The 26,099-nt window shown below is 42.3% G+C and overlaps 1 protein-coding gene across 4 annotated transcripts in view; it reads right to left on the bottom strand.

Annotated features, from left to right (window-relative positions):
* Positions 1-26,099, bottom strand: part of MAMDC4 (MAM domain containing 4) — a 117,115-nt gene that overhangs the window by 59,926 nt on the left and 31,090 nt on the right. For all 4 annotated transcript variants that reach the window (XM_040324482.1, XM_040324481.1, XM_040324480.1 and 1 more), the window contains exons 10-15: positions 24,210-24,362; positions 18,022-18,100; positions 15,915-15,995; positions 14,544-14,633; positions 7,346-7,477; positions 1,040-1,170 (exon numbers count right to left, since the gene is read on the bottom strand). In XM_040324482.1, coding sequence (XP_040180416.1) covers positions 1,040-1,170; positions 7,346-7,477; positions 14,544-14,633; positions 15,915-15,995; positions 18,022-18,100; positions 24,210-24,362 — 666 coding nt within the window. The remainder of the gene's footprint in view (positions 1-1,039; positions 1,171-7,345; positions 7,478-14,543; positions 14,634-15,914; positions 15,996-18,021; positions 18,101-24,209; positions 24,363-26,099) is intronic.

Raw genomic sequence — 26,099 nt, forward strand, 5'->3', positions numbered from 1 at the left:
TGCAACAAAACAGGTAAGCGCAAATGGGCTTTAACCACTTCAGTACAGGGCACTTTCACCCCCTTCCTACCCAAGAAATTTTTCAACTTTCAGCGCAACACTGTACCCAAATGAAATGTTTATCATTCTTTCCCCACAAATAGAGCTTTATTTTGGTGGTATTTGATCACCTCTGCTTTTTTTATTTATTGCGTTATAAACAAAAAAAGAGGGACAAGTTTGAATAAAAAAAATTTTTTTTATTTTTTGCTATAATAAATATCCAATGTTTTAATTTATTTTTTAAAACATTTTTTTTCCTCAGGTTAGGCCGATATGTATTCTTCTACATATTTTTGGTAAAAAAAAAAAAAATCGCAATAAGTGTATATTTAAAGTTATAGCGGCTACAAAATAGGGGATAGATTTATAGCATTTTTTTTTTTTACTAGTTATGGTGGCGATCTGCGATTTTTATCGTGACTGCGATATTGCGGCGGACACATTGGACACATTTTTGGGACCATTCACATTTATACAGCGATCCCCACTATAAAAATGCATTAACTATTGTATAAATGTGACTGTCAGGGAAGGGGTTAACACTAGGGGGCGATGAAGGGGTTAATGTGTTCCCTAGGGAGTGATTTTTACTGTGGGGGGAGGGGACCAATCGATGTCCCTATGTACAAGGGACACATCATCAGTCTCCTCTCCCTGACAGGACGTGGATTTGTGTGTTTACACACACAGATCCACGGTCCTGCTCAGTTACTGGGCAATCGCAGGTGCCTGGTGGACATTGCGGCCACCGGGCACGCGCATCGGGTTTCCACTGACGCGCACGCCCCCTAGTGTCTTAGGAAGGCGCAACGTCATATGACGTCCGCCCAGAACAAGAGGCTCATAGTCCCGCCGTCATATGGCGGTGGGCTAGTGGTTAAAGCAAGCTACAGCTTAACTACTGTAACTATTTCTTCCATATGCAACTGGTGTCCCGTTATTCTTTGTATACAACATTATCTATATTCAGTGACAAACTCTTTATAACAAACTGTACCTGGAAAGGCTGTTTCCACTCTCCCAGAGGAATTGTAGCAATATTCCATGATGTGCTTCTCTCTCCTGTGCCATGCCACATATGAGTGTGTTTGTCCAGCTGTCGATCCCACCCCCGTAGATTCAGAAAGCCTGGGACAGGTACAAATAAAAATTTACACCATCTCTCTGGTTACATTACTAAAGTCACAGCAGAGATGTAACAAGACGTTGGCAAAGCTCATGGTAAAAAAGGGTTAAAAAGCAGGAGTGGTGCTATTCTGTTAAACCCTGATAAGAGTATAAAGTGCAATGAAGTGTAAAATAATAATTATAATAAATGCATAAAAACGACACTGATGATTAGAAAAATCCTGTGCAAAGTGCATGCGTGCCTGTGCAAAAAAAAGCCTTGTAAACGTATGTGCAAATCCAAACAGAAAAAGTGCACCTCATGTGAAATGCTATTCAAACATCCAATATGCATTGATAGGTAAACATAATAATATGAACATATAAATAACTAGTGACTAGGTATGCAGTGACTCCACTTACAGCTCAGTCTGAGGTTTCAAAGACAGTATGCCACATAGGAAACGGCTTCAGATTTTCTCACTCACAAAGCTCATAATACTCTGGGAATCCTTTGTCAGGTATTAGGTGTTTATTTGTAAAACAAATATTTTATTTATATAATATACACACACACACTATTACCAAAAGTATTGGGACACCTGCCTTTACACACACGAACTTTAAGTCTTAGTCCGTAGAGTTCAATATTGAGTTGGCCCATCCTTTGCAGCCATAACAGCTTCAACTCTTCTGGGAAGGCTGTCCACAAGGTTTAGGAGTGTGTCTATGGGAATGTTTGACCATTCTTCCAGAAGTGCATTTGTGAAGTCAGGCAATGATGTTGGATGAGAAGGCCTGGCTCGCTCTAATTCATCCCAAATGTTCTATCTGGTTGAGGTCAGGACTCTGTGCAGGCCAGTCAAGTTCTTTCCCCCCCAAACTTGCTTATCCCCGTCTTTATGAACCTCTGTGCACTGGTCCAAATCATTTGGTGGATGGGGGATTATGGTGTGGGGTTGTTTTTCAGGGGTTGGGCTTGGCCCCTTAAATCCACTGAAGGGATCTCTAAAGGCGTCAGCATACCAAGACCATTTTGGACAATTTCATGCTCCCAACTTTGAGGTGATGGACCCTTCCTGTTCCAATATTACTGCGCACCAGTGCACAAAACAAGGTCCATAAAAGACATGGATGAGCGAGTTTGGGGTGGAGGAACTTGACTGGCCTGCACAGAGTTCTGACTGACCTCTATCTGATAGAACACCATAGGGATGAATTAGAGCAGAGACGGCAAGCCAGGTGTCCCGATACTTTTGGTTTTATAATATAAATATATATATATACATATACATATATACATACACACACACGGTCCTCTCAAAAAATTTGAATATCATAAAAAAAAAATATGATTTTTGATTATTTCAGTAATTATATACACACACATACATTTATATATATATATATATATATATATATATATATATATATATATATATATACACACACACACATATATATACACATATATATATAAAAATAAAATGTGTGTGTGTATGTGTATGTGTATATATATATATATATATATATATATATATATATATATATATATATAATATAATATAATATAATATATCACACATACAGGGTCCTCTGAATTTTTTTTTTAATATCATCAAAAAGATAGATTATTTCAGTAATTCAATAAAAAAAATAGGATTTTTTATAACCGCTTACCTGTAAAATCCTTTTCTTGGAGTACATCACGGGACACAGAGCCGCATAGCCATTACATGTGGGTTATAGAGTCTACCTTCAGGTGATGGACACTGGTGTAATCAATTAAACAGGAAGTTCCCTCCCTATATAACCCCTCCCCTACTGGGAGTACCTCAGCAAAGCAATAAGTGTCCCAATATCCCCAAACAAGAGGGGCGGGAGCTCTGTGTCCCGTGATGTACTCCAAGAAAAGGATTTTACAGGTAAGCTGTTATAAAAAATCCTATTTTCTTTATCGTACATCACGGGACACAGAGCTGCATAGCCATTACATGTGGGATGTCCCAAAGCAATGCTTACTGAGGGGAGGGAGACACCAACAACGCAGGCTGCCATCAGACGTGAGGACCTTTAATGCTGCCTGCAGCATACTGTGCCAAAAAGCTGCATCCTCTTGCCGTCTTATGTTCACCCGAATTAGTGAACGTAAGCACAGATGACCAAGTTGCGGCCTTGAAAATCTGCGTCATAAAGGCTTGGAAATGCATTGCGCATAAAGCGCTTACCATCCTGGTAGGGAGCACCCCCACAAAAAAAACAGGGGGAATCCTACTCTAACCACAAGCCTGGATAATAACCTGATGAATCAACCTTAAAAACAGTTGATTTTAGACGCTGCCTGCCCTTTCCTGGGGCCTCCTGGTAGCGCAACAACATCAGTTTTCCGTATCCGAGCAGCCGCTTCAGATAGGCCTAGACCCTTCTTACTCCAACGAGAGAGAGAGTGTAACCATTTTAATAGCTGAACTGAACACTGCCTGCCCATCAAGGGTCTTCTGGCAGCCCAATAAAAACGTCAGCTTTCTATATCTGAAACTTTCAGATAGGTATTTAACTGCTCTCATCTCAATTGAGAGAAAAGCAATAAACTTTTCCTTGCGCGAAACAAGGTTTTGAAAAAAGGGAAGGAAAGAATATCTAGATTCAAATGAATACTAGATCCTTCTAGTAAATAAGGTTGGGTGAGGATGAATATCACTCTACTTGTAAGAATAATTGAGTATGGCTCTATACCAAGAAAGTTGCCAATACTGAAACTCTCTTGCGGAGGCTACCACAACCAAGACCACCAATTCCCTTGTTAAAGGATGAAGGGAATAGGGTGCATCGGCCCAAGGAGCTGACCCTGTAAGCCGACAAAACTAGAGCCAATCCTCCGAGCACAAGGGCGACCCAACTGGTGGACTTATGCACGTCACCCCTTGTATAACAGCCCGGACCAAAGAGTGTGAAGCAAGCGACCTTTGGAAGCAAGGCCGAGATCAGATCCTTGATATAACTTAAGGCTAGCTCCGTCTCCTTTCCAAATGTAGGAAGGCAGGAATTTTACCTTTGACAAACTTCCACAGATGCCACCATCTGGTTTCACACCAGGAACATAGGCCTTCCAGACCGTAGGATATCTGGTCCTGGAGGCCAGCTCTCTTGTATGAATCAAGGGAATTGCCGCTGATTCTGAAAGCCCCGATCCTCGAGAATGTGGGCTATAATAGTCATACCATTATTTCACCTGTTGCAAGGCAGGATGTAATACCCCCTGCAAAGTAGGCCTGGACAAGATGTATGGGACCGTGGGTCCTCTACTACCACCCTTACTGTTCCTGCAACGAGAGGTTGTCAGGGTTATGCCGGAGTAATCAGGCCAGCTTCCGTTCTCCTCTAATGTTGCATAGAAGCCACAAAAGTTGCGGCACTGGGGGGAGAGACACAACCAGTGACAACTGCTCCCCCCGGATTACTAACACATCTGCCCCGCATGCGGGTGGATCCTTTGTCCTTGACCCCTAGCTGTTCAATTTCTTGTTGAGCCTGGACGCCAATACATCTTATGTACAGGGTACTATTTCTGTGGCATTTGGTCAGGAAAACAGTCGGGGTGTAGAGGTCATTCTCCCGGAGACACTTGTTGACGGCTCCAGCGAATCGCCTGCCAATTCTGCATTTCATGAAATGACTTATGTCAATAGGCAAGGCACAAGCTCCTCCTTGGTAAATTAAGTAAATCACTAGTATGGCATAGTCTGATTGTACTCTGACAGAACCAACCTGCCACCTGAACATTCAGGCCCCTAAGCCAGATGTTCCATCGGTAGCTCTAGCTGACAGATAAGGCTCCCTTGGAGCTTGACTACTTCCCCTGGGCCATGGTCTCTTCCTGACCTGGCAAACCCTTTTAGTTAAGAATCACCAAGAGGAATTCCAGCATATCTCTGGGACTGGGTTCTTTGGATAATGCTAGGTCAAGATCCACTCCCAACACCTTAGACACTGATGAAAAAACTGAGGTACTCCCAGTAGGGGAGGGTTTATATACGGAGGGAACTTCCTGTTTAATTCATTACACCAGTGTCCATCACCTGAAGGTAGACTCTATAACCCACATGTAATGGCTATGCGGCTCTGTGTCCCGTGATGTACGATAAAGAAAGTGAAACTCCTATGTTATATAGATGCGTTTCACACAGAGTGAAATATTTTAAGCATTTATTTATTTTTGATAATTATGGTTAATGGCTAGTAAAAACCACAAATTCAATATCTCAATCTTTATTTATATTACATAAGACCAGATAAAAATAAAAAATACATTTTTAATACAGAAATGTCATGTCCATGTATAGTATAGTATCCGCTCAATACTTGATCAAGGCTGCTTTTGCAAGAATTACTGCATCAATGCGGCGTGGCATGGAGGCGATCAGCCTACGGCACTACCTTGGAAACCCTCGGAACAGAGTATTTCTGAGTATTTCCGAACAGCTACGAACCCTTCCTGAGTGTCACCGGCGCCCCCCCACCTCTGGCCAAATGCGCTACTGCACACCCCATTAGCTTGAATTCTGTGTGGTTTGCGAGACAACACTCGCAAATCGAGTCCGAATTTTTTTTTAAAAGTTGCTCGTCTTTCAAAATGCACATTAACCACGTTACTTGTAAACCAAGATTCCACTGTATCTATGTGTGGTTCTCTTAAAGCACTGACACCAGCCGTAGTCCACTCCTTCTGAATCGCCCCCAAATTCATGAATGGCCTTGCCTTCACAATCCTCTCAAGGGTGTAGCTATCCCTGTTGCTTGGGCACCTTTTTCTACCAAACTTTTACTTCCTCTCAACTTTCCATTTATATGCTTGGATACAGCACTCTGAGCAGCCAGCTTCTTTAACAATGACCTTTTGTGACTTATCCTCCTTGTGGAGGGTGTCAATGACTGTCTTCAGGACAACAAGTCAGCAGTCTTCCCTTTGATGGTGTAACCTACTGAACCAGACTGAGAGACCATTTAAAGGTTCAGGAAACCTTTACAGGTGTTTTGCGTTCATTAGCTGATTACAGTGTGACACACTGGGCCGGATTCAGATAGGAGATACGACGGCGTATCTCCTGATACGCCTTGTATCTCTGAGTCCAGCCGTCGTATCTATGCGCCTGATTCAGAGAATCAATTACGCATAGATATCCCTAAGATCCGACTGGTGAAGGTGTCTTACACCGTCGTATCTTAGGCTGCATTATCACGCTGGCCGCTAGGTGGCGCTTCCGTATAGTTGCGTGAGGAATATGCAAATTAGGTAGTTACGCAGATTCAGAAACGTACGTCCGGCGCATTTTTTTACGTTAGGCTTTTTTCGGCGTATAGTTACCCCTACTATATGAGGTGTAGCTAATGTTAAGTATGACCGTCGTTCCCGCGTCGAGTTTTGAAAATTTTACGTCGTTTGCGTAAGTCGTTCGTGAATAGGGCAATGACGTTTTGCGGCGGATTTTCGAGAATGCGCACTGGGATTTTTTCACGAACGCCGCATGCGCCGTTAAAAAAAACGTAAAATACGCTGGGTCAACTCAATTTTAAATAAAACACGCCCCCAACATCCCCATTTGAATTAGACGGGCTTACGCCGCCACACATACGTTACGCCGCCGTTACTAAGGGCGCAAGTTCTTTCTGAATACAGAACTTGCGCCCAAAGTTACAGCGGCGTAACGTATCTTAGATACGTTACGCCGGGCGGACACATAGACCATTCTATCTGCATGAGTCTACAATATTGAACTTTTTCACAATTCTCTGTGAGATACAGAATTTGGGGTTTTAACTGGATGTAAGCCATAATCATCAAAATTAAAAGAAAGAGAAATGCTTGAAATATATATGACTGTGTGTGTAATGACTATACATTTTTTTTAATTAAAATTACTGAAATAAAATTAACTTTTTGAGGATATTCTAATTTTATGAGATGCACATGTAAAAAAAAAAAAATTTTTTATATATATATATATATATATATATATATATATATATATACACACACACACACACACACACACACACACACACACACACACACACACATAGAGGTATAAGGCATCAGTTTAAACATTTATGTGCTTTTAAATAAAAACAAACAAAAATAAAAATAGACCCCAAAGCATTATAATTTCCCCATATATAACCCCCATGTATAAAATACCTGCAGGGCCACTGGTAAAGTAATAGGTTATATTCAGAACACAGGAGGGTTCAACGGAGCAGAGCAGAGGGCTGTTAATTTCAGCATGAGTTTTTAAATTCCCCTCTGCTTTCATCACTTTAAGGCCCGATCCTGGAAAGTAAAGTAGATGATAAATAATACAATGAACATATATACAGTAAGTATTATGAAACTACAGCTAGAATGCACTGTGCAGATATGAGCCTCTAGCTATGCAAAGACACAGGAGCGTCTAAGAGGGTACCAAGGAAACCTCCTTTATAGGGGATGCAATGTTTGTGCTATACCTAAAAAAAAGTTTGAATTTAATATATAAAAAGGCACCTTAGAGTGCACATCCATAACTTTTGCCTTATACACAGCCCTATTTTCCCAAGCAATGTTTAAACTAGCTAATCAGCCCGCCTTAGGCCTCGTTCAGGCGGGTGGCAGCCCTTGCTGCCCTTCTGAAAAACAATCTATGGTAAATGACTTTTTCAGAGGGCCTCCTGATTTACCCTGAGAAGGCCAAACCACTGCAACAGCGCACATTGCACACAGTTGCAGGGTGGTTGTGGCACAGCCCCGTTCACTTGAATAGATCATTTGGCCACAGTACTGCTTGCCAAATGCGACAGGGGATTTCATTTTTGCAGTGGTATATGTACAGCCCTGAATGGCTGCATCTCCTTCCTCAGATGGGCTGTTGGGGGGTAAAACAACGGCTCAAACACCTGTTTTACCACCCCCTGATCACCTATGTGAAAGAGCCCATACAGGTAATCAAACGGAAACACTTTATCCCAGTACAAGTCAGTCATTGTAAATCACTGGTAGTTTAAAGTGTATCTCTCTAGACAATTTTTTTCGGTAGAAAAAAGGAAAGTCAGAACTCTATCAGTTTTAACTCTTTCCCGCTCTATCCAAAAAATGTTTGTAGTTACACTTTAACCACTTATCTACAGAAGTACAGGACTTTATAAACATCATGGTAGACAAGTAGTTAAAGCGGAGGTTCACTGGAATTTTTTTTTTAAAAGCCAGCAGCTACAAATACTGCAGCTGCTGATTTTTAAAAATGGACACTTACCTGTCCAGGTCGCCCGCGAGTCGCACTGCGCCGTCCTCACTGGTCCCCGCTGTGTTCTAGAAGCCGTGTGTTTCCCAAAACACAATGGGGGGGGGGGGGTGACACAAAGGGGCGGGACTCCCGCGGGAGTCTATACCCGGAAGTGGGTGCAAATACCTGTATTATACAGGTATCTGCACCCCCTCCCCCCTGAAAGGTGCCAAATGTGACACCGAAGTGGGGGAGGGTTCCGAAAAGCGGAGGTTCACTTTTGGGTGAACCTCCGCTTTAAGTCAAGCTCACAGCTACTTCTTCTGCAGCTGTGAGCTTGATGCTGGCTTTCTGCTAAAAATGATCAGGTGGCTCTAGGGCTGACCAATCACTTTTACGGGGTAATCAAGAATGAGCCTTTTCCCCGCCAGCAGTGTCAGTGGCATCTGTGGTGGTTCCCAGGCTTTCCTGTTCCACCGGGAAGCTTCTTTCCAAGTAAAAATTGGAGGAACTCGGTCACAGCTGTCATTCCTTGGCTAGTGTAGCTGGGGATGCAGCTATTCAAACACAATCTGAGTATTGGAGGACAGGGCAGACATTGGGGGTCTAATAGAACCCCAGTCTCTCCATAGAGAGTGCCTGTCATCTGCCCATGCTATCACAAAGAGGGCTCGCTAGACTCCTTGTAATACCAATAAAAGTAAAAAAATAAAAATAAATAAAAGTGTATAAAAAGTGCAGTGTAGGGCGAGCATGTGTATGTAAACATCAATTGCGCCACACATGTTAAGTTTCCTCATGAATGTCAGAGCGGGAACAATAATTGTAGAGCCATAGTTCATGGTTCACTCTAAGCTGATGACATGTAAAAGCTTTTAAAGCGTCACCTATAGAGAATGATGGGTATCAGAGTTTTTTGTGATTCTATGGCTATGCGCAATTTTAAGACTTGACATGTTTGGTATCTATTTACTCAATACAACCCTATTGTGTTTGTTTGATTTAAAATACATTTTATGTATTTTTAACTTAAAATATGAAATTAACTGTGCAAATATTGTGCAACATAAACTGCACCTACCACCATTTTATTCTCCATGTTCTCTGCTTTCAGGAAAGATATACACTTTGGGTGTTTACAGTAATTTCTAGGAACGCTAGACTGTGCCCTTAGCTGCTTCTATAAATAAAAGAAACTGACTCGATTTCCCGATCCACACACACAAAGTGGATAGGAGAGCAATTGTATTCTCACAGCAAGGAGACTTCACCACCGTCACAATACACTGATCAGCATTGCAGGTTATAACCTGCAGCGTTGCTTGAACGGGCAAAATCTGACAAGATGGTTGTACAGAAGTCGATTGTTAGAACGACTTCTGTACAACCACTGTGCCAAGCATGTATCGAAATTTGTCTGGTCCTTACTGAATTGACCACATTTTGATACATGTATGGCTGGCTTTAGTCATGAAGTCTTTTGTCAAAGATGCCTCTACTGGTCCTGTACACCTTAAAGTGGTTGTAAACCCTTTTCACTACTTTTTGCTACAGGCTGTGGCGTAGCGGGGGGGGGGGGGGGGCTGGGTCGCACCGGGCGCAAAATTGGGGGGGGGGGCGAAATCCCGGCGTCCGTGTCACCTTTTTAAAATCAATGGAAACTCATATACAGTGCCACTCACTAATCCGAGCGAGCCACCATTTTGCGGCAGATGGCGCCCTGTGATTGGGCGTATGTGGTCATATGCTGGCGGGGCTGGCCAATCCATGAACGTGCGCGGGCGCATGCGCAAAGGCTGCCCCTGGAGGAGACCCGCCTGCGCTTCTGTATCCGGATTCCGCCGCCATCTTCTCCACCCTGACAGCAGCGGATGTGCAGTGGACTTCGTCTGGGAGGAGAGCTTGAAGTTGAAGGTGAGCCACTAGTACTCGGCACCGCACCGCCACGCCACGCCACCACACCACACCAGCACCTACTTGGGGGAGAGGAGGAGACTCAGACCACCTCCATGCTGCTACCCCACCGAAAAAAATTCTGCCCCGGGCGCCTAATAACACTGGTTTTAGGTAAGCGTATAATAAGGCTTACCTGGATATCTCCTAAACCTCCACGGTTTAGGAGATATCCCCTGCATCTGCGATGTCAACGGCACATGTGCACTGAAGCAATGGCACGTACGTGGCGTTGCTTCAGTTAGACCGTGCCATTACCGGCGGCTCCCGCTCGGGAGTGAAGTCATCGCGGCTCTAGCAAAACACAGCTTTAGAGCCTGCGATACCTGGAAGTAACTCTGGGATCGATGTTGCCGACCGGAGTGGTGTACGAGAACCGTTGCGGGGGCTTCAATCTAAGGTAAGTAATACATAATGAGCTTGTATGCTATGCATACTAGCTCATTATGCCTTTGTCTTGCAGTTTTTTTTTTGTTTGTTTTTTTTGTTTGTGGGTTTACAACCACTTTAAGGTCATTGGTGGAGATGCCTTCAGTTTTCCCTCAAGCTTCTGAAAAAATACAGAAAGGTATTTAAAGGCATAGATAGACGAAGGAAGATTCTGAGAAATTCTGTGTTAAAACTGTGTACTGTTTCCATGACTGCAGCCAAAAGAACATGTTTTTTTGTCAACTTTCTAACAACATTGTTACTTTCCTTTAACATATGTAATATCATTAGATGTAGTGTTGTTCTGTATCTTTGGTAATGCTCATTAGGGTCTCGTGTTTTGGCACAAAAAACCTTATCAGATGTAGTTGTTCCCGTCAGTATAGATGTAATCCAAATATGACATCCAATCAGTTCCACATATATGTCAGAGAGAGACAAAAGAAGTGCAAATAGTGTGATACCATCAAAGGTTTAATAGCACACCAAAATAAAACTTCAAACAGTGCACTCACAAACAAAATCTTGTAAAACAGCAGAATATCACATCAAGAAACTCCTTCAAACGTCAAAATGGTGAGAAGCGGTCACGGCGGACCCCCGATCAGCGAGAAAAAGTGAAACCAATTCTCCTACTCACGGTGCCATGGACTTCTGTCAGATGCAGCTGCACATCCACTTAAATAAAAAACTTCAAACACACTCTGCATCCAAAAACGCAGCATTCACTGGTAAAATTAGACTGTATGGCAATACCCCGACATGTTTCGTTATAAAAACTTATTCATGGGACTCCCATGAATAAGTTTTTATAACGAAACATGTCGGGGTATTGCCATACAGTCTAATTTTACCAGTGAATGCTGCGTTTTTGGATGCAGAGTGTGTTTGAAGTTTTTTATTTAAGTGGATGTGCAGCTGCATCTGACAGAAGTCCATGGCACCGTGAGTAGGAGAATTGGTTTCACTTTTTCTCGCTGATCGGGGGTCCGCCGTGACCGCTTCTCACCATTTTGACGTTTGAAGGAGTTTCTTGATGTGATATTCTGCTGTTTTACAAGATTTTGTTTGTGAGTGCACTGTTTGAAGTTTTTTTTTGGTGTGCTATTAAACCTTTGATGGTATCACACTATTTGCACTTCTTTTGTCTCTCTCTGACATATATGTGGAACTGATTGGATGTCATATTTGGATTACATCTATACTGACGGGAACAACTACATCTGATAAGGTTTTTTGTGCCAAAACACGAGAGTGTGAGGCATACCTATCCGGTGAGTGTCCATTTGATGGGGGAGGAGTCACTGAGCACTGTCGGGTGTGGTGGAAGTTTTTGGAAATATTTGAAGATCGCAGGATCCTTATACACATGAACTTTGCTTTGTTTGGCCACGTTCTAAATTATTTTAAAGACTGTCTCTTGCACTTTTAGTGCGTTCACTTCACGTTTAAGTCAATCACGGGTGTTCATTATTACAGTCACAGTTTAGTGTTTATTTCTTAAACTGGATATATTTTGTTTATTTTCACTGTATATCATTACATATGGGTTGTAGTAATGTATTTTATATAGTCAAATATGCACAGTTATTTGATAGCGCTGTTTTAATTTGTTGACACTCCTTAGAGAGTTTCATCATCTTACACTTTTTTCGTTCACTTATTATCTTATAAACAGCAGCTAGGCATTATCCACTCCTCCACAGGCGCAACGGTGGGCGGCTCTGTTAGGGCGCATTCTATAGATCACCCATTGTTATTATAATGCTCATTAGGGCTCTGCACCATTTTTATTTTGGACTGTGGCTCCATAGTGAACAGTGGCTGTGTAAATCTGCATTGCACTAGACTACATACTCCTCTTTCTGTGAGCGCCCTCTTACCTAGAAAACCTTGTCGTCTCAATGTATAGGTAAGGTTGGATTTGACATGCAGGCATTGTTGTATGCTATATGCTCCGCTCAGAAGACCTTGTCATCTCATTGTATAGGTAAAGTATGATGTGACCTGCAAGCACTGCACTACACTATATGCTCCTCTCTCTGTAAAGCTGGCCATACACTGATTAAATGTTTTCCGGTTCAGCAGTAGTGTTGAGCAGAATATGCCATATTCGATTTCGCGATATATCTCGAATATATATTCGAATATTCGAGATATATTCGCTAAATTCGAATATTCGTGATATTTTATCGAAAGTAAATGATTGCGATTTTTCGCTATTGCGAATGCGAAAATAATTGCGATTTTTTGATAACTGCGGTAGGAGCACTCTGATTGGCTCAGAATATTCGTGATATTTTATCGAAATATCGCAACATGCGAATGCGATATTTATTGCGCAATTTCGAGAAATGCTGGAGGAGCGCTCTGATTGGCTCAGAATATTCGTGATATTTTATCGAAATATCGCAACATGCGAATGCGATATTTATTGCGCAATTTCGAGAAATGCTGTAGGAGCACTCTGATTGGCTCAGAATATTCGTGATATTTTACAATACAAAATAATTGCGAATATTCGGCAAATGCGGAAGGAGCACTCTGATTGGCTCAGAATATTCTTGATATTTTACAATACAAAATAATTGCGAATATTCGGCAAATGCGGAAGGAGCACTCTGATTGGCTCAGAATATTCTTGATATTTTACAATAGAAAATAAAAAGTGTTTTGCATTGGTGGTGATTCTTTACTCTATCCATCTGTCACAGCCGTTTGTCAATCAAACACCTTAAAGATTGAACACGTTCATGCTGCATGCTTTGGACTTTTTTTCACTTCACATATCAAAGACATTTTTATGAAAGATTATTTTTCTATTATTGGGACTATATTTCTTTATATATTTGTTTCACTGTGTATTTCACAAGTTATTTGCGCTTGCTTATTTTATAATTTGCCCACATGTCATGTCACTAGACATATTTTTTATTCTTGTAGAGCGACTCCATTTTCTGTCTTGTATTAATTTATGTTGTATAACATTTTTGAGTTGCTGCTGTATTCTCCCCTTTTTTAAGGTATGCGCAATTTTTTCCTTCTTACAAAAAATAATAATATCAAACATACAAATATTCATAACATACACATACACAAAGCCCCCCCCCCTTTTGCATCAGAGACAATCAGAGTTCTCCTACCACAGTTATCGAAAATTCGCAATCATTTTCGCATTCGCAATAGCGAAAAATCGCAATTTTTTTTTTTTTCAATTTGGCAACATAAAAGGATCGCCTCAGCTTAGCTACTCGGCCCAGGGTCTCTAATCATACCAGCAATGCTTTTAGACGTCGATAGGATGTGATCTGTTTTAAAAATCAAATTGAAAAAATGCGAATATTCGGAATTGCGAATATTCACCGCGAAATTCGAAATATAGCGCGATTTCTCGAATATGCTATATTCGAGTCGAATATTCGCAATGCGAATATTCGTGAGCAACACTATTCAGCAGGGACCAGCCAAATTTCGATCAGTGTGTGGCCATTCTGCTCAACAGAAGAAGGATGTTTGATAAACTTCTTTCAAAGGAATATGCTGGAAAACCTTTGTTGATCAGTGGCAGCAGCTGCCGATCAGGGGGGAAATCCTCCATCCACCTCGTTTGTGTGGATACAGGAATCAGTTTTTCTTTTCATTCAGCCCACTTGCTGAATGAAAAAAGTACCCATCTGTGACCAGCTTACAGTACGTGCCCTCTTTATCTAAAAGACTGTCATCACATTGTATAAGTGACATGAATGCATTACATACCAATATCTCCTCCTTTAGAATCCTCCCATTTTAGCTGTCCAATGCTGACATCTGTCCAGCCTTCTAAGCCTTTTTTAAAATCAAACAGTTCTGTAAGTGATAAAAAAAAAAAAGTTGTAACCTGTTAAAATTGTATACATAGCACACCTTGCAGTGACCTTTTTGGTCACATGACATTGAGCCATGGCAGGAAAACACATTGAAAAAATGTCTAATGATGAAAGCAAATAAAAAAACTGTAGTGACATCAGAGACAGTCAATGGTCCTGATGCAGCAGAGATGTGCTCACTGAGTCAATGGTCAAGATGCAGCAGAGGTGTGCTCACTGAGTCAATGGTCATGATGCAGCAGAGATGTGCTCACTGAGTCAATGGTCATGATGCAGCAGAGATGTGCTCACTGAGTCAATGGTCATGATGCAGCAGAGGTGTGCTCACTGAGTCAATAGTCATGATGCAGCAGAGGTGTGCTCACTGAGTCAATAGTCATGATGCAGCAGAGGTGTGCTCACTGGGTCAATGGTCATGATGCAGCAGAGGTGTGCTCACTGGGTCAATGGTCATGATGCAGCAGAGATGTGCTCACTGAGTCAATGGTCATGATGCAGCAGAGGTGTGCTCACTGAGTCAATAGTCATGATGCAGCAGAGGTGTGCTCACTGAGTCAATAGTCATGATGCAGCAGAGGTGTGCTCACTGGGTCAATGGTCATGATGCAGCAGAGGTGTGCTCACTGGGTCAATGGTCATGATGCAGCAGAGGTGTGCTCACTGGGTCAATGGTCATGATGCAGAAAAGTTGTACTCACTAGGTCAATGGACATGATGCAGAAGAAGTGTGCTCACTGAGTAAATGGTCATGATGCAGCAGAGGTGTGCTCACGAAGTCAATGGTTATGATTCAATAGGTGTATGCTGGCTGGGGGAGATCTACTAAAACTGGAGCATGCAGAATTTGGTGCAGCTGTGCATAGTAACCAATCAGCTTCAAGATTTTATTCTCAAAGCCTAATTGGAGAAGTTGAAGTTAGAAGCGGATTGGTTACTATAAACAGCTGCACCAGATTCTGTGTGCTCCAGTTTTAGTAAATCTCTCCCCCTGAGGCAATGGTCATGATGCAGAAGAGGTGTACTAACTGTGTCAGTTGGCATTATGCAACAGAGGTGTGCTCACAGAGTCAACTGGCAGAATGGGGCAGATGTGTACTCACCAAGTCAGGGGATATGATAATGCAGAGACATATTCTACCCAGGGACTGGTGCCGCTTCTAGAAACTGGCCAATGGCAGCTTTTAGCACATAAGAGTCTCAGCTGTGCCGGAAAACAGTTGTGATAGGTTCACTTTAAAGTAATGAGACAAACATTCCTCACCTACTGTGCTGCAGGATTCCCTCACATTAATCTCAGTCTTCGCAGGCAGGAATGGCGATTCAAATAGCTCGCTGACGTTTACTGTAGAAATTCCATATGTCATTGTACAGAGTTAGATATTAACAATAAAAAAAATCCCTCTGCTCTAGTAGAGGGCAAGCATTATATATTTTCAGTACAGATTTTAAAATTATTGTAATGTTTAACCAAAAGTAATTTTTGACGCAACTTATTATTTTGTTGCATTATTGGATTTGATATACGCATTTATTAATGACAAATTCAAATCAGTGTTGACACCCTCATTATTAAAAAAGGTTGCATAATTGTATTATTTCACATTTAAAGCCATGTTATATCCACATCTATAATGTGTATTTTGAATATGAATTAATAAAATATGTAATCTTTATTATTCATGAATGTGTCGGCACTGATTTGAAATTCATCATGTTTTCTCTTATTTTACTGAAGTATGCAAGGATTAGAATGACACAATAAAAGTGTAAATATCGGGGAGAATTGCAGGTTACGCCCTGAGATGTCGGAGCCACAATTATTTAAATACATTCTGGGGCAGGTCCTCAAAGAAATTACGCCGGCGTATCTTTGTTTTGGTATCCACCAAACAAGATACGACGGCATCTGTGTTAGATCCGACAGGTGTACGCCTTAGTACGCCGTTGGATCTAAGATGCAATTTTCCGGCGGCCGCTGGGTGGCGTTCCCATCGTATTCCGCGTCGAGTATGCAAATTAGCTATTTTCGACGATCCACGAACGTACGAGCGGCCGTCGCATTCTTTTACGTCGTTTCCGTTCGGCTTTTTCTGGCGTATAGTTAAAGCTGCTATCTGGTGGCGTACTCAATGTTAAGTATGGCCGTCGTTCCTGCGTATAATTTTGCAAATTTGACGTCGTTTGCGTAAGTTGTCCGTGAATGGGGCTGGACGCCATTTACGTTCACGTCAAAACCAATGACGTCCTTGCGACATTATTTAGCGCAATGCACGGCGGTAAATTTTAGGGACGGCGCATGCGCAGTTCGTTCGTCGCGGGGACGCGCTTCATTTAAATGAAACACGCCCCCTACCCGTCGCATTTGAATTTCGTTCCCTTACGCTGCGAGAGATACACTACGTCGCCGTAACTTACAGCGCAAATTCGTTGAGGATTCAAACCAAAGCCCTTTCACACTCAGCCGCTCATAGCCCTGGCGGGAAAAACTCCGCTATTTTTAAAACCGCCTGCAATGCGCTGCTGCAGCAGCGCATTTTCAGCGGTATAGCCGCACTGTCACATTGATTTCAATGGGCAGCAGCTGTGAAGGAGCGGTAAACACTCCGCTCCTTCACGGCTCCAAAGATGTGGCTAGCAGGACTTTCTTTACCGTCCTGCTAGCGCAATGCTCCAGTGTGAAAGCCCTCTGGCTTTCACACTGGAGTGAATGTGACAACTGTTTAAGGGCGGATTGCATGCACTATTTTTAACGCTATAGCGCCTGCAATACGATCCAGTGTGAAATAGGTCTTAGTAAGAGGATATCTTTCCAATGTGAAGGAAATATCTAAATGGCTGTCATGTGAATAAAGTCGGCCATAGATGGTGTGATATTGCTCGGTTTCCACATCAACACAGGAATCCTCCCTGGCCGAGAGAACACACAGTGTTAATTGCTAGTGCCTATAGCCCCTGACAATAATAGCATGAAAAATCCGATAGGCTGGTTGTACCCAAGTTGATCAAATCGATCAACTTGGGTACAATCAGCCTGCCCATACATGGTTCAGCAGGGACCAGCCGAGATTCAAACTGTCTATGGCCGGCTTTAGTGCCTCTTTTGGAAGATTCCCCCTCTATTTCTGCTGTGGTGAAAACTCAAAATTTTGGATCAATTTTTTTCCCCAATGACACTCAAGAACAATTACAGGAAGTTAATTTTCCTAACTGGGACACAGACAGCAATACAAACCGGTGGTTCTATCCTTTCATTACAAAAAAAAAGTTATATCCTTAGTTAAACTTAATGAGTATTCATCATGTAGGATCAGAGTGCTTTCTCAGTCACTCTGCTGCCATGGCTAAGGCCCCTGTGATCTTTCACTCACCTTTGCATCCAGATGACAGTATAAGATCATCAAGAGCCACAGTACCTTCCATTCCTCCAGCAACACCTTCAATGATAATCTGATAAATAGATAAGAGAAGTAAAAAATGAGAGCTAAAAATTTTTTTTCAATATGGGAATTAAAAAAAAAAACCTGAAAAGGATCAGTGAGCTGAATGTAATGTACATGTACAATGCAGACAGGTGACAAGTCTATTTACACATTAAACTGGAAGTCATCAAGAATGATAGAGTTGGCAGACTCTCCCTATGCTAATTCTACTCAAAAGACAAACTGTAATGAGAAAAATTGTAATCTGTCAATTGGTTTACTGTCATAAGCAACAAGGTTTGTAAACACTACAGCTTGTCTTAATTGTTATTTCGAGATCAAAAGTGTTTGATAAAACAATCAGCTGCCTTTACATCTTAAAGCGGAGGTTCACCCTAAAAAACATCTATGTACCATTACATGCAGCATACTTGCGTCAGCTACAGTATGTTGTTTTTTTTTTCGCTGTACTTACCGTTTAATCGTTCAGTTTCTTTTCATCCTCCCGCGGGGAATAGGCGTTCCTATGAAGAGGGGTAGATGATTGACGTTCGGCTATGGCGCGTCACGCGTCCAGAAAATAGCCGGACTAAGACTCGGCTCTTCACGGCGCCTGCGCACAGACTAGGAGCTGACTGCGCAGGTGCCGTATATAGCAGAGTCCTATTTCGGCTATTTTCGGAACGCGAGACGCGCCATAGCCGCACGTCAATCATCCAAGCCTCTTCATAGGAACGCCTATTCCCTGCGGAAGTCTGCAAAGAAAATGAACGATTAAACGGTAGGTACAGCAGGAAAAAAAAACAAAAAAAACAGCATACTGTAGCTGACGCAAGTATGCTGGATTGGATGGTATATCATTGTTTTAGGGTGAACCTCCGCTTTAAAGTGATACTAAAGCTTCAATTTATTTTTATTTTAAATAACAAACAAACTTTTTTTGTCATCTGTTCTGGGATCAAGTAAATGCTAATCTCTGGAAAAGAACCAGTTTGCTGCAAGAAATTTGTTTGGATTGAAGGAGTTTGTGTTCTATACCTGTTGGCGCACTCCTCTTTCCACAGCAATACTAATAATTACACTTTTGGTCGTCCTCTTTTGGAGTCCTCCGCCAGCTCTCCTAGCACCTTCCCCCTTCTGAACGCCTACATAGCAAACTGCTTGCTATGGGGCCACTTGATTCTGAGCCGGACTGTGTGTGTCTATTGACACGCACAGCTCAGCTCGGCCCCACCTCTCACTTCCTCCTCACAGGCTGTGATTGACAGCAGCAGAAACCAATGGTTCCCATTGGTGCCTCCATGTCTAGTGAAGAGGGGAGAGAGCCACTGCTCTTGGGCACAGCTCTGGATCAAGATCAGGTTCAGATAAATATAAGGGGGAAGCTGAACACAAAGGCTTTTTTACCAAAAATGCATTGAGGTAAAGAACCTTCTGCCTTTAGAACCACTTTATTATTTACAACACATATTTACTTGCATAAAGAAAAGATTAATAGAAAACTCCAGCGCTCACCATACATCAACCAATCTAACAAGCAGTGGCACCAAATTTTTAACCAACCTTGCAAAATTGTATGGTGCTAAGAAAAGATTATATTTATTAGTCCTGATAATAATAAAGAATGAAAGCACATACAGCTAGACATTTCTTTAAAAGAGACACTGAATATTCCTTTTACCCGTATTAATATCTCACTGACAAAGCAATACTTAACATAACAGGCAGTACAAATCCTTCTCTGGTATAGGATCTCAGGAGATGGAAGACAGAAACTAGTAAATCAGGCGTTATGTAAGGCCTTCTCAAGAATGGCAGGGGGGTCTCAAGGCCAAACCCAGAGGTTTGCCCCATACACACAAGCGGAATTTCCGCCAGCAAAAGTCTGATGTGAGTTTTTCATCAGAGATTCTTATGCTCCGCCAGCAAAAGTTTGAGAGCAGGTTCTCAATTTTTCAGACGGAAAAAAAATCCTATTGGAAAATCCGCTCATACCTGTATGGAATTCCAGCGGGGAAAAAACATGCATGCTAGGAAACAATTTGACGCATGCTCGAAAGCATTGAACTTCTTTTTCTCGCCTCGTCGTAGTGTTGTACGTCACTGCGTTCTTAACGCTCGAAAGTTTAGAGAACTTTTGTGTGACAGTGTATATGCAAGCCAAGCTTGAGCAGAATTCCATTTCGGAAAAACCATCCAACTTTTTTCCGATGGAAATTCCACTCATGTGTACAGGGTATAAGAAAAGTGAGGGGGATCATTACACAAATCTGTGTTTATTAACATCTTCTACAGACACATACGTATTCTTATATCGCCGCTCACACTGTCACTGTCAAAACCACAATGGTGACCTCAGGATACACAATTAGCCAGTGCTTCTTTAGCAGTGTTCCATCGTCTGATTAGGTGAGGGTTTTGGAGACCAGGTCTCAGTCATTGTAGATAATAAACTAGCCTTTGCCAATTGGTCTCAGTATAGCTCAAAATGTCTATTACATTACCACGCTCTCTTGGGGCATCCAGTTTGCCATTCTTTGGGGGCAATCTGACACTGAAATTCTGATCCACTTCCATTCTTAAATTGCACTCACTTCGCACCATCTGCATAGATACTTTTTTATCTGGGAGGTATTTAAAAATTCCACTGGCACATGGTTTGAAACAACTGGAACTTGATGAATCCGGAAAAGTCTTGAAAAGTAACACATTGCCGGCCAACATAATACTAAACATGCAGCGATCCTATACAGATCTAAGTACTGAAAGTGTAGTTATTCTACAGTGGCTGCTGAGTACATGCAAATATTTGGCAGGCTGCGTCTATTTTTCAGAACCATCATCTGGGGTAGCTGTAGGCTAGAAGAAGAGTCCCTTCTTAAATTACCCAAAGAGACATTGAAACATGACATGAATATGTAAATGACTTTACTACGCAGCAAAGCATCCTGACAGCGGAGTTTGAGAAAACCTGTTGTGTGTTCAGCCTGGGCTGAGCATTACCACAGTGTACCACCATATGAAGCCTGTGACGGAATTAGAATATCCCCGTCAAGCATTCCCTTCTTCCCATAAAAGCAAATCACCCCAATATTCCACGAGGAGGAATATTCCTGGGATCGCTCAATAAGCCACACATGAGTCAGAGCTTACTGCTGGAACAAGACACTTTAATTGCAGCATGCTACCAGGTATATATGCAGTTTACAAGCTAAATCCTCAATCAAGGAACAATGAAATCTCCACCCCCTTTCCACACACAGTGGGGGCTCTCATACAGATTATAGGCACACACTTCGGCGCCGACTCTGAAGACACATTTCTTTAGATAATGACATCAGTGAAGGTAATTACTAGTTGTAATAGAATACGTTATCTAGACAGCTTGGCCCCGCATATAGAAGAGGTAATTACCACAATGAAGCAATCAGAATAATTAACAAGAGCCACTTATCTAATCACAGTAAACAGTAAACACAGGGCTTCTTCACACAACACAATAGATCAATTACCTAACAGCCTGTAACACATGAATCCTTTTTACCTCTAACACACACACAGCATAACTAGCAGGGAGAATTTAAACTGAAGCATATCCTTCACAAAGCCAATCAGCAGGCCCCAAAGAAAGAAGTCACCTTAACAGTCCAAAGCTGAAACATCAGCATGCATATTTGTCATATGACAAATACATAATCTAGTGAGGGAACAACCACCATAACCACCCATCAGCACTGAATTAACACCAGCACTGAATGAACTAAAAGATTACCTATCAGCTCTTTTCTCTATAAGGAAAGGCCGATTTGGCCGTCATTAACTACCCCACTCCCTCCAAGATTGACTCTAAGGCCCCTTTCACACTTATGCGACTTCAAAGTTGCACGATTTTACCACGATTCGCGGACGCAATTTTAACAAGACGTCACAGTCATACGACTGTGGATCGGACTTTGCCCCACGACTTTAAGTACGACTTCAATGAGCAGGGACGCGACTTTGATCCCCCAATAATTAGGGGGAACTCCACGCCAATTTCTATTTTATTTTTTAAACCGGCATGGGTTCCCCCTCCAAGAGCATACCAGGCCCTTGGCTCTGGTATGGATTTTAAGGGGAACCCCCTACGCCGAAAAAACGGTGTGGGGTCCCCCCCCCAAGATCCATACCAGACCCTTATCCGAGCACGCAGCTTGGTCGTTCAGGAAAAGGGAGGGGACGAGCGAGCACCCCCCCTCCTGAACCGTACCAGGCCGCATGCCCTCAACATGGGGGAGTGGGTGCTTTGGGGCAGGGGGCGCCCCCAACCCCAAAGCACCCTGTCCCCATGTTGATGAGGACCAGGGCCTCTTCCCTACAACCCTGGCCGTTGGTTGTCAGGGGTCTGCGTGCGGGGGACATATCGGAATCCGAGAGCCCCCTTTAATAAGGGGTCCCCCAGATCACGGCCCCCCACCCTATGTGAACGAGTATGGGGTACATTATGACCCCTATCCATTCACCTGGGGGGAAAAAATGTAAAAAAAAAAAAAACAAACACACTAGACAGGTTTTTAAAGTAATTTATTAGGCAGCTCCGGGCGTATTTTTCAGACTCTATGGCCTCTTCTCCCACTCTCCGATGCCTTCTCCGCACTCTCCGGTGCTTTCTGCCTTCTGCTGAGCTACTCCGCTATCTTCTGCCAGCTCTTATACTAGCGGTGGCCTAGTCTTCATTGTCGTCTTTTTCCCTCTTCTCTTTTTGCGATGTTCACACAACGCTTCCTCCGGCTGTAATGCCGTGTGCGCGGTGCACAACGACTTATATAGGCATGGGGCGTGGTCACCGGGCGATGTCCCCCGGTGACCCCGCCCCATAGAACGTCACAGTCCCATCATGCCACGGGACTGTGACGTCCTATGGGGCGGGGTCATCACCCGGTGACCCCGCCCCATGCCTATATAAATCGGTGTGCACCGCACACACGGCATTACAGCGGGAGAGATCATTGCGTCAACATCAGGACAAGAGAAGAGGGAAGAAGACGACGGAGAAGACCAGGCCCCCGCTAGTAAAAGAGCTGGAAGAAGATAGTGGAATAGCCCGGCAGAAGGCAGAAAACACCAGAGAGCGTGAGAAGAGACCCCTGGAGTGAGAAGAGACCCCCGGAGTCGGAAGAAGACCCCCAGAGTCGGAAGAAGACCCCCAGAGTCGGAAGAAGACCCCCAGAGTCGGAAGAAGACCCCTGGAGCTGCCTAATAAATTACTTTAGAAACCTGTGTAGTGTTTTTTTTTTACCTTTTTTCCTCCAGGTGAATAGTTGGGGTACCACATACTCATTCATATAGGATGGGGGGCCAGGATCTGGGGGCCCCCTTATTAAAGGGGCTCCCAGATTCCGATAAGCCCCCCACCCACAGACTCCGACAACCAATGGCCAGGGTTGTCGGGAAGGGGCCCTTGTCCTCATCAATATGGGGTCAAGGTGCTTTGGGGTGGGGGGGGGCACTCGTCCCCACACCCTTTCCTAACCGGCCACTTTACATGTAAGTGCAATTGCTTATTAGATCTCAGCATTTTTTACGGTATCATGCTATGTTGCCTCCTCTTCTTCTCCATATCCTTTTACTGTTGAAAATATACCTAAAGGGCAAGCTGTAAGCCATTCGAGCTAGTGCCTACTCATCATCTGGGCGAGTGCATCTCTGTTGAAGAGTCGATTCCTTGTTTCCTAAAAGAGATCCCTTTGGAGTTCATATCGATCCCGAAGCCTGTTTGACTCATGAAATATACATTTCTTTGAGTCCATGATTTCTGGTAAGCCTGCATCCTTATCGGTGGAGGGTCATTTTACTGCACTTAAGAAGTCACTTTTAGCAGATTTACGTCTCATCACTTGAACGTTTGAGTTTTAATCACACCTGTGACACGTGGTGGATGTTTTTGTCACATACAGTCATATATGGACATTTAACCATTTGGTTCATCAATTGTATATTAGCTGTATTTTTTGTGCGCCTCCACTGGAACATTCTCATGTTTTGTTTGTCATTTTTATTGTTTTATTATTTATGTCAAATTTGAATACAATTATTTCACTATATATTATATTTAATTAAGCGCTACACATATACCAACACAATAAATGAAAGGTTACCTGGAATTTCTTGGTGTAATTCTGTAAGTTGATCTTCTCTCTGAGCCATACAGGTCCCCTGTGTCCCTTTTTCTGTAACAGAACATTATTATCGGAGTCTCTGATCACAAGTGAACTGGAACTGGAACCATCCAAGAGGTAATAAAACACAAACTGTAGACAGAAAAACAAAACTTATAAACAGACAAAAGGAGGTTTTATATATATATATATATATATATATATATATATATATATATATATATATATATATATATATATATATATATATTTATTTTTTTAAGTACCCAATTTTCCTGAGCATACGAGTGTCTGCCTAAAATTAATGTAAACTCAATTACAAAAATATCTTTGGATGTGGTGGCTGCAATGGTTTTCTTCTTTCAGACTTTACAGCAAACATCTATACTGTATGTAGATTTGGTAGAAAGACTGTGCACTAGACTAAAATCTCAAACAGTGGTATCTGCTCTCCCCAGTTATCTTCTTTGAACTATAGATTGCCACCCCCACTATGTTATGGAGATACAGATAAGAGAGGTGTTTGTACTTTCAAAGGTGACAATAGTGCTTCTATATACAGTACAGTGAGTGAGCAATGCCACCTTAGCACAGGAAGTATGTTACTGGTAGGATCACCAGTTGAAAGTAAAATGAAGAAAACCTGAAAGAAGAACACTAATGCGGTCACAATATCTAAGAACTGCTAAGCTACAATAAATTATATTTTTGTTTATGGGTTTTGATATACTTTAAGGGCATTAAGTATCATATCGTGAAAGTTTTTCCTACAACTTGCAACTCCTACTAAGGGTGTTGCTAGCATCCTAAAAGATGCAGATCACTCCTAGGCAACAAGAATCCCATTTTTTGAGACTTGTATTATAACATAATGAAAGGCAAGGAAGGCAGTTTCAGGTTTGATGTGTATTATGTTTTCTCTTTGCGGTCTTCTTCTTCTTCTTTGGTTTCTATCTCTATTATCCAGGACTGTGGAACAGGGCTCTAAAAAGGACACCCAAAAGTACCCTACAAATTTACTGCTCCTACCACACCTTATTATGCTTCACGGTCGCTAGGGGGCGTGTGCGCACCCGCGGCATTGCTCGGGATCAGCCCCCCTAGTGTTAACCCCTTCCCTGCCAGTCACATTTACACAGTAATCCAGTGCAGTTTTATAGCACTAATCGCTGTATAAATGTGCATGGTCCCAAAAATGTGTCAAAGGTGTCCGATATGTCAGTCGCAATGTCACAGTCACAATGGAAAATAAAAAAAATCGCAGATCGCCGCCATTACTAATAAAAAAAAATAAAAAAATGCAATAAAACTATCCCCTATTTTGTAGACGCTATAACTTTTGCGCAAAACCAATCAATATACGCTTATTGCATATCAGCCTAAACTGAGGAAAAAAATTTAATAAAAAAAAAAAAAAAATGATATTTATTAAATCAAAAAGTAAAAAATATATATATTTTTTTAAATTGTCGCTCTTCTTTTGTTTATAGCGCAAAAAATTTAAACCGCAGAGGTGATCAAATACCACCAAACGAAAGCTCTATTTGTGAGAACATTTGGGTACAGTGTTGTATGACCGCGCAATCGTCATTCAAAGTGCGACAGTGCTGAAAACGAAAAGTTGGTCTTGGCAGGAAGGGGGTGAAAATGCCCTGTGTTGAAGTGGTTAACCTACAGGTAAGCCTAGATTAAGTCTTACCTGTAGGTGGTTGAAATATCTCCTAAACCTCCTCGGTTTAGGAGATATTTACTATAATAACGGGCGCCGCTGTCTACGGCGCATGCGCTGCAGACAGCGGCGCAGGCGCACTGTAGTGTGCCATTCCTCATTGAGGCCGTGCCGTCACTGCCGGCCCCCCACGCGCATGC

Source organism: Rana temporaria, chromosome 9 (assembly GCF_905171775.1).
Source record: "Rana temporaria chromosome 9, aRanTem1.1, whole genome shotgun sequence".
Taxonomy (NCBI): Eukaryota; Metazoa; Chordata; class Amphibia; order Anura; family Ranidae; genus Rana; species Rana temporaria.